The sequence below is a fragment of the Triticum dicoccoides genome, chromosome 1B, assembly GCF_002162155.2.
Source record: "Triticum dicoccoides isolate Atlit2015 ecotype Zavitan chromosome 1B, WEW_v2.0, whole genome shotgun sequence".
Lineage (NCBI taxonomy): Eukaryota > Viridiplantae > Streptophyta > Magnoliopsida > Poales > Poaceae > Triticum > Triticum dicoccoides.
Window position 1 is genome coordinate 21,323,734 of NC_041381.1, and position 9,840 is coordinate 21,333,573.

At 43.8% G+C, this 9,840-nt stretch overlaps 1 protein-coding gene across 1 annotated transcript; it reads right to left on the bottom strand.

Moving 5' to 3' along the window:
• Positions 1-3,752: 3,752 nt before the first annotated feature.
• Positions 3,753-8,878, bottom strand: LOC119299896 (protein DETOXIFICATION 40-like). Its single transcript, XM_037577022.1, has 8 exons — positions 8,552-8,878; positions 6,599-7,230; positions 6,452-6,508; positions 6,032-6,270; positions 5,836-5,954; positions 5,661-5,747; positions 5,175-5,292; positions 3,753-4,039 (listed from the first exon to the last, which is right to left on the bottom strand). The coding sequence occupies exons 1-7, from the start codon at positions 8,876-8,878 to the stop codon at positions 5,224-5,226; spliced, it is 1,530 nt and encodes a 509-aa protein (XP_037432919.1). The 3' UTR covers positions 3,753-4,039; positions 5,175-5,223.
• Positions 8,879-9,840: the final 962 nt, after the last annotated feature.

Genomic DNA, 9,840 nt, shown 5'->3' on the forward strand with positions numbered 1-9,840 from the left:
GCGACGGCATCAGGGCAGGGCGGCGACGGCGAGGTGGCGGCAGGCGACAGTGCGCGGCGTTGGGAGATCGAGAGGAGGAGGAGAGATCGAAGTGAGGATGCGGTTCTGAAATTTTCCTTATATAGCAAAGTCTTTGGTCCCGGTTGGTGGCTCCAACCGGGACCAATGCACCCTTTAGTCCCGGTTGGTAGCACCAACCGGGACCAAAGGCCTCTTTTCAGCAATCCAAAGGGCGGGAAGCAGAGGGCTTTGGTCCCGTTGGTGCCACCAACCGGGACTAAAGAGTGGGCATTGGTCCCGGTTGGTGCCACGAACCGGGACCAATGGTCGTGTGCTGGCACGGTGCGGCACGAAAGTTTAGTCCCACCTCGCTAGCTGAGAGGGGCGGGCAGTGGTTTATAAGCCCCACTGTCGCACCCCTCTCGAGCTCCTCTCCACTGCAGGCTTACGGGCCTACTTACTACTGCTTTGCCTGATGGGCCTACTGGGCCACCTGCGGGACTGAATCCTGGCCCATGGTGGGTTTCTAGTCGTATTCCGGCCGTGGGGGCCCAGTAGGAGGCACTTTTTTTCTTTACTTATTGTTGCTATTTTTATTTTTTTCCCAGATTTTTTGTTTTGTTTTCTGCATTATTTATTTTCTTTTATTTTTTTCTTTATTTTTAATTCTTTTTGCTTTTAGTTTTAGAACAATTTTAAACTTTCTGTTAGTGCCATTAGTTCTCAAATTTGAAAACACTTTTTTTGTTTTTTTGTTTTGTTTCGTGCTTTATTTATTTTATTTTGTTTCTACTTACAACAAAATACTTATTGTTGCTATTTTTATTTTGTTCCCAGATTTTTTGTTTTGTTTTCTGCATTATTTATTTTCTTTTGTTTTTTGCTTTATTTTTTAATTCTTTTTGCTTTTAGTTTTAGAAAAATTATAAACTTTCTGTTAGTGCCATTAGTTTTCAAATTTGAATACATTTTTTTTGTTTTCTTTTTGCTTTATTTATTTTATTTTATTTTCTAGTTTTTTTGTTTTGTTTTCTGCATTATTTATTTTCTTTTGTTTTCTGCATTAAAGCATTTCAAATGAACTCTGAAAAAGTTGAAAGTTGAAAGTTGGCATGGTATCACGAGGGCCGAACCATAAGACATTAAAGCATTATGTGCCGGGACTAAAGAGGGGCATTGGTCCCGTTTGGAGCCACCAAGCGGTACCAATGGACCCGTCTAATTACTTATTTATTTTCTGCAGCAGTTTTTTAGTTGATTCTTTCTGTAGCTGTTTTTTTAGTCCCACCTCGCCAAGCGAGAGGCACTCGCAGCTGTTTATAAGCCCTGAGTGCAGAGACGATGAAGAAGAGGCTCAATGCTCACCTGCACGTTGGTTCGCTTCAAGCCTTGAGGAATAGGGTAGACTGCACGGAACTATGTGCAGTGCAGTTTACACTATTCCGAAAGGCTTGAAGCGAATTAACTAGCATTGCGCCTCTTTTTTGTTTTTAATGACTTAGTACCACACAGAAATAAATAGAAAAAATAAATATAGCAGAAAAGAAAAAAACTATATAAAAAACTACTCAGAAATAAATAGAAGAAAAAATAGTTGTGATTAACTTTACTAAAATCTTTTTTATTTTTAATGACTTATTACAACTCAGAAATAAATAGAAAAAAAATAAATATAGCAGAAAAGAAAAAAACTTTATAAAAAACTACTCAGAAATGAGCATAGATGCGCTTATAGAGAAAATTCAACCTAAATTCATAATAAATTTCTACTAACTTCAGAGAAATTCAGTATGAATTTAGGTTAAATTTCCTGTATAAAGGCATCTATTTTCATTTTGAGAGGAGCTCAACAAGGCAGAGAGGGAGGGGCTTATAAATCGGTGTGAGCCCCCTTCGGTTGGCGAGGTGGGACTAAACTCTGGCCGCAACGAGGACCAACACTTTAGTCCCGGTTGGTGGTATGAACCGGGACTAAAGGGAAGCCTTTGGTCCCGGTTCAAGCCACAAACCGGAACCAATGATGATGGGCCAGGAGCGAGGCCCATTTGTCCCGGTTCGTCCCACCAACCGGGACCAAAAGGTCCAGACGAACCGGGACCAATGGCCCACGTGGCCCGGCCGATCCCCGGGGCTCACGAACCGGGTCCAATGCCCCCATTGGTCCCGGTTCTGGATTGAACCGGGACTAATGGGTTGACCGGGCCTGGACCAATGCACCCTTTTCTACTAGTGCTCTACACCCTGTTGTTGAGGGACTCGAACCAGGACCTATTGACCTACTAATATGGAAGGCCCAAATATACCACTACACCATCACGGGTTATCTGGTCTACGAATGTTTCTACTTTCTACTATGTTCAACCGTGCATTTTCCGTTTGAACACAGAAATTTTAAAAGAAAATCGAATTTTTTTGCTCAGTACATGTTTACCAAGGGGTACCTAGATACGCAGTTACCCACTGGTAACCAAATTTACCACCCCGTAACCAAAATCTTGGTAGGGACTTTCAAATCTAGCTACAAGGGAAGATGACTCTTGTGTTTGAAGGGGAAACCAAGGAGGGGAGGTAGGAGTGACGTGGGTGGACGGTGGGAGGTAGGCGGTGGTACAGGAAGTAGAGGGGCACTGACCAGGGTTCACCTTTGCAATCGTGAGAGCTCATGATGCAAATTTTACACTAAGTTCCTTCAAGATCGAATCATGGCAAGTACTCTCTCTGTCCCATAGTATAATATATATGTAGGCCGCAGCATCCCTTTTTTAATACTGCGTTGGCATGGTCTTGAACTCAAGACCTCCTAGCTCGGATACCATATTGAATTCATACACCAGCCAATTTATCCAAAAGTCTGAACTGATGGGAAGGGGAGGGCAATATACTTCAACTCTGCTGGTGCTGCTCCTTCCCGATGTTGCTGCTTGTCGCGGCTACCGCTTCTTGTCATTGCTGCTTACCGCTACTCCTTGTGACTGTTGCTCTCCTCTGGAAGCCATGATACCAAGGACACATTAGTACAGTACCAAGGTTTAGGCACCAGCGAGACTATGGTGAATGTCTTGCTGGCGTTGCCCATATTGCCATGGTCCAGGAGAGGAATGAACTGTTGCGCGTCGGAGCTGACCTGGGCGAGCGCGGGAGTGTGGGAGGGGCGGACTGGTGGGAGTGGGGGAAGGGGCAGCTGAGTTCGGGCGTGGTGGCGTTGGGCATGGCCGTGATGGCTTGATGTAGGCTCAGCGCAGCGGCGGCGACACTCGTGAGAGTGTCTGGCCATGTCTCGGGAGAGAGAGATTTCAAGGAAGGAGAGGGAGAGAAGAAAGATAATAGGAGGAAAAGAGAGCTTACATGTGTTTCCCACATGTAAGTAACATTCAAACAAACAGTCAACAAACGGTCAAAGTTGACTGGTTGGACACCCATGTCATAAACATGGTTAAAAGTTAACGGTTCAGCATCTAGTGTTTTTTGGAACAGCCAACCAAAATAGTGGCATTTTTTTAGAAATTGATGAAAGTGGTAGTTTTCTATAGTCCTAGCCCCAAATGTGGTAGTTTTTTTTCCTATTTACTCGAAAAGCAAATGATTCTTTGCAAGATGTTCAAGTGGATGGAAAACATCATTTGAAATGTAGTGCAAAGGAATCCATAGGAAAATTTCCTACGGAATTTTATCCTACACAAACCAAATAACCCACATAGGGAAAAGGATGTACTGAGAATTTAAATTCTGATTTTTCCTATTTTTAACTGATGGATTCTTTTATTACCCACGACATCTTCATCATAGATGCATATAGAATTATTTATTACAAAGTTGCTATACAATGGCTTCGCCACAAAGAGAGAAAACCAAAAACACAAGACAACCCATGGAAAGCAGGATGTAACATGCCGACCAAGACTATTATAAATACTAAGAAGCCTGCACGCCATCCAAATAGGGTTTTATAAACTCCATAATAATCCACTCAAGTTTCTTGGCACCAAGCTCCACCACCGGCTCTCATATTTTGTAGCAACGTCCATGCCGCAACCAACTGCTACACAAATATTAAAGTTTCTTTTTGTCAAATATAATGCCATTTATCCATAGCCAAATAGACTAAATAATTGCTATTGCCACACAAAAATAAGTTGTCTCAATGATTTATCTACCTCTCGCAGTCAGGGCCAAAATATATGTGAAATGTTACAAGGTGAGGTGATATTAGAAGCCAACTAAAAACAACGCACGATACAATACGTGCCAAACCACAGTAAAAATGATGTTGGATAGTTTCATATACATAACATAAGCTACTTTGTGTTTCACGTTTAAACAAGTTGTTCTTAAGGAACACCTTAATCCTTAGATGTAATTTAAGGCACCATAATCTCTTAGATTTAATCCTGGTTCGTATATGATTAAACCAAAGTACATGGAGTATACAGGAACAACCCCAATTGTATGAAGGTCCCAATTAAATGACTCATGCTCCTAAGTTAGTTGCATCTTCACAGCCTTGTGAACGATATCATTGCACTCCGCTAAATGCTGCTAAAACTGAGAGCCCAACAGAATGTCAACTAGTGGGTTTTCCACTCCAAGAACAACAATCACAGTGACATCCTTGTAATGAACAATATTAATTATCCCCTAGCTACAAGGAGCATATCTCCAATCCATTTGTCCTCTGAAAACCACTGATTTTTCATTCCCTACAACAAACATACCAAATTGAAAGAATGCATCCTTAACTCTCAGTAGACCCTTCCAAAACTTATGTCCGTTGGGTGGAACTTAACCAATATAAGTGGTTTTTGACCCAAATAATTTTTCGCAAGAGCAACTATACCAAACTCGGCCTTCATTAACAACTTAAAAAAACTTAGTCAATAGTCACTTATTCAGTTATTCTCTACTTCTGATTCGTGAATCTCGAGGTTGCCATGGTCCTTAGGGACGAATCACCCATCGTGCTAAATGATATATTAAATTTTGCTGAACTGCCAAAAGAAGCGAGACCAATAAAAAGTTATCCACTTCGGAACCCCTTTCGGGATCTGAAAAGGGACATCACAAAGATGGGGACACTACTCAACACTGAATTAAACAAGACCAAACGCCCACCGTCGGATATGTGTTTGGACAATGAACTACTAAGACGTTTCTCAAAATGATCTTGGATTACGTACCTTCCTATCCTGCTTATGAAGCTCTGGAATTCTTGTTTAAATCCTTGTTTCATTCATCGACAACTAATAGAGGTTTCTTGTCTTCCCACTTGTGTAATCTTTTCATTGCTTCGGCCACCTGCAATGCAATCAGAACAGAAAATAGCTCTTAAAGTAGGGAACGATATCTATGGTACTAGATTATAATCCAATTTCCCTTGAGAAATAATAAAACATAATTTATATTAGTGTGCACTGGTGTTATTTGGTTGTTTAACTGTGTAATATATGACTTATTTATCAGTACTTCTTTAGTTTGTGTTAAAAAATTGTGTATAACATGATCTTTAACAACTGTGTGCCTTGTTGAGCCTAATATTATTGTTCTGTTATTGTATCATGAACTCATGGTTATTTTTACTTCTTATATGTATAGATGGTTTCGTACCACAACTAAAACCTAGTGATTCATTCCAGTCGAGGTAAATCCCAAACGTACGTACGTACCTCGTTGTCCCAATTTGTCCTGATGGTAACCCACACTAGGATGACGGTTTGCATGAGAGTACCTCCAATCATACCGCACCATATGCCCTACATTTTGTGTCATCCACTCATCAAAAAAGGCATGCTCGCAGGCGGCGTAAAGTTATAAAGAGCCTTGCATGGATCGAGGCCTTACCGCCGCGCCGAGATCGAAGTAGAAACCGAGGACGCAACCCAAGGGGACGCCGACGACGTAGTAGCATCCCACGTTGACGTAGGCGACGAACGCTTGCCAACCGCAGCCCACGGCCATCCCTGCTTATGGAGATCCACGTTAGTGACACAATGGCAGCGCACAATTAAAGAGCCATGTATAAATGTTTTATGTTTACCTGATAGTACGGGTTGGATGCCGTTGAGGATGACGGTTAGCGCCAGCAGCGGCGTCAGCTTGGACACCGCCACCGCCACGTCCTCGCCGTCAGCATAGATGTAGCTAATATAGTCGCGACAGAGCAGGATGGCCACTGAGATTATCAGTGACAAGGTGAAGGACACCATCGTCCCGACCACCACAGAGAAAGCTGCTGACTTGGGGTTTCCGGCTCCAAGCTCATTGCTGACCCTCACACTGTACATGTTATAAACACACACTCAAACATTATTTTTCTCTAAGTTATTAATCTTCTTGCCAAATTGGCTGTGTGCATCATATTATGTAGAGGCCAATTGTTTGCTCAGTTTATCTGTATCAACTTGATATAACGATTGAATGAAATCCTTTTGATAAAGAGAAACCTTAGTAACTCTACCTGGCTGCTGCGTTGAATCCAAATGAGATCATGATCGCCCATCCTGAAATGGTCATGCTGCAAACACACAACCACATCAGGTTGATAAGTTGAGTCACACATACTCATAATCATATCTATAGTAGTTTCATTAAAATAAATGATTACCAGATTGACAGCGACGCGAGCGACAGTTCGGGGTCCTTGAGGAGGCCAGCAATGAGCACGAGTATCTGGAAGTACCAAGCCTCAAGACAGAGCATGACGGCGGAGGCAATGGATAACTTGAAAAACTGGGGTAGGCCAGAGAAGGCCCTCACGGAGAACCCAGTCCACGAGAGCTGGCACCGGCTGCTCGTGACAACGTAGATAAATTGTGCGGCGACGATGATCCACCAACTGGCGCTAAGGATGAGAGAGGCACCCAAGATCCCCAGGCCAAACTTGTAGACGGCGAGGTAGCTGAGGAGGACGTGGACGACCAGCGTCACGGCAGAGATGTAGGCGCTCGGCGCCATGATGCTTTGCGCCTGCAAGAACTTCTGAATGGGGAAGTTGACCGCGTAGGCAAAGATCTGCGGGATGAGGCCGTACACGAAGATGCCCGCGGCGCGGGCGATCTCTGGTGACTCGCCAAGGAGGATGAGGATGGGTTGGGAGAAGGCATAGAGGGCGGCCAGCGGGACGCCGGTCGCCATGAGCAGAACGGTGGAGCGTTGCATGTAGATTCCCAGCATGTCGAACTTGCTCGCACCATACGCCTGCCCACACAACGTCTCCACCGCGCTCCCCATGCCAAGCTGCATTTGTTGCACAGTTCATCAATTTCATTTAACCCAACTATATATCTATTTTCTATCTATTATTTACATTACGAAAACCAGCAAACATCGTCGTAAGTGGAAGCTAAACGTTGCATGTTGTGTCTGCAATAATAAAATCTTAAAGCAGCAACCATTTCATGTATGCGCGGATAAGTCGCTTTAGTTGCACTAACTAATGTACGCAAGTTGTACAAACCAACATATATAGGCACAACCGGAAAGAATAAGGCTATGACAAGAGTGAATAAGTGAGATGTTTTTGAAATGAATATACACCGATAACTACAATTTTGTGCAAGGAGATATGTAGGAAGTGGCCTTAATACTATGATAAACACGAACATAAATTCGAGGTCAAGTTGATTTAAAGCTAGGTGAAGAGGTTGTACTTACACTCTGCACCGAAGCGAGATATGCTCACTTTTTAAACCGTGGTTATATTGTCATAAATGGGCAAAAGAAATAGGAAAAACAATATATACGGACCCAAAAAAATCCACGATGAGAAAATAATAGTATGGCCCAAGGATAGAGCGTGGAAGAGGTATTTGTGGTGTCATGCATTGTACCAACTGAAAAAGGCCAAGTCATACAACTATATAGTCATCCTCGAGTTCACAAGCTATCGGTGTTTAGGTTTAAATTTACTGAAACCTCCTCTAAAGATTTCGATGGAAAGATGACACCAAGAGATGAGTAGAAAACGGAGATGCTTTCTATTGTCGATATTTTAGTAGTATAACTTTGTAAAGTTGTACTAAATCAGGGATAATTAATTTGGATCAGAGAGAGTACTAAAATACCATGAATAATTTCTTCAGAATAAATATCCGACGATATAATTTGTGTGCCATATAAAATACATTTCACTGATTAAACCTATAGTCAAAAGTTGATCCAAATTGCAAATGCGCATAGTCAAAAGTTGAGGAAGCAAGTAGGATATAATAAAATATTTTTAATCTAGAAGCACGTCAATCAAAGAGGGGAAAAAAGACAGGTGTGCCGATACGTTGCAAATATAGAACGGCATCTATATGGAGTAGTTAGTAGGTGAGCACAATAAAATCTGCACATGGATTCACACGCGTACGTGGCTCCCCGAAACCCCGAGCAGGATCACGAGATAAGATCGGTTTCGTCGGCAGCACGTGGATTCTGCCGGTGGACTTTCTTTTTTGCCCGATCATGAAGTAACACTCGTACTCTACTCACTAATAACGGTACTGAGCACCGACATTATAGCGGCGATCAACTGTTTGGACGTGATTAACCAACAGAACGTAATGGCACTTACCATGAGGCCGTAGGCGAACATCTGGACGCCGGTGTTGCCGAGGGAGGCGGCGGCGAGCTCGAGCGTGCCGAGGTGGCCGGCGAAGATCTGGGTCGACATGGACATGAGGTAGTTGATCATGTACACCAGCACGGCCGGCGCCGCCAGCCGCGCCAGCATCGGCAGCTCCACCGCCGTCGCCGCGCACATCCTCCGCGCCCACTGCGCCGACCCGTCGCCCAGGATGCCCTCCAGCCGCCGCTCCCCGGTGTCATCGCCAGCCAGCGGCGGCGTCGGCAGCAGCAGCGGGCTCTGCAGCTTGGGGTCGTTGCTCTCCGCAGCGTCCATGGATAGCACCGGCTGTGAGCAACTGCGGAGGTGGAGAGTGTCGGTTTTCGGCTGTGGTCTACTCTCTCTCTCGCTCTTATGAACGCAACGCGAGCATGAGGTACACGAAGACACCGGGACGAGCAGACGCAATCACACGGCGCCAACTCGTAATTCGCGCGTCTTTTCTGTCTTCTCTCCTACTCCACGGCCGCAGCATCACAGAGACCAAAAAGGATCGCCACGATCCAGTTTATGCGCGCGCCATCCCACGGGCCTGGGACGTGCCAGGGGTCTGGAGCTACCAGCTAAGCCTTGCGACTAGAAACTGTAACACCTCACCCTCAAGAAAAGATAAAGAAACCATCACACATCACGTTTCCGTCGAGCACGGCCGACACATGCAACGTCATATGCATGGTGCATGTGAACGTACGCTCTCGTGTAATTAAAGGAACCAGGCGAAAATAACAAGGGGGGTTACACTTAGGACGTACTACTAATAACATTCACCTCTCACCCTCAAATAAAAAATAACATTCACCTCTTTAATCTTTTTTTTGAAAACCCACCCCTTTGATCTTTAATTGTTGACGTATCCAGTTTGTGACATGTTTCACCCCACTTAATAAAAAATTTGTAATCAATAATAGGAAATTTCGTCGTTTCTCTCAGTTTAACTAAACCGTTGTCATTTTGTTTACCACGTTTAATTTATTTGTTTTACGTTCTTCTATTTTGTGTGTGGAAAAGGTGGGTTTTATTCCTCATAAACAGAATTATAGTCAGCTAGTATAACATGAGCAACACTGTCTGGCACCCGGCGCAACCAACAAGCGGTGCTAGCACCAGATCTTCCTATACTAGCTAAACTATGAGCAACTCTATTTTGATGACGCTCAATTTTCAACAGAATAAACCCACGCGACTCAAGAGTTTTCTTGATTTCTAACATGAGATGACCGTATGCAGAACGGTCCAGC

Bases quoted from the DNA above. Each gene is read 5' to 3' on its own strand.
- LOC119299896 (XM_037577022.1), bottom strand. From the start codon at position 8,878: ATGGACGCTGCGGAGAGCAACGACCCCAAGCTGCAGAGCCCGCTGCTG. The intron at 5,955-6,031 runs GTAAACATAAAA...CTCCATAAGCAG, and splicing joins CATCCAACCCGTACTATCAG to GGATGGCCGTGGGCTGCGGT. The intron at 5,748-5,835 runs GTAAGGCCTCGA...CACAAAATGTAG, and splicing joins ACTTCGATCTCGGCGCGGCG to GGCATATGGTGCGGTATGAT.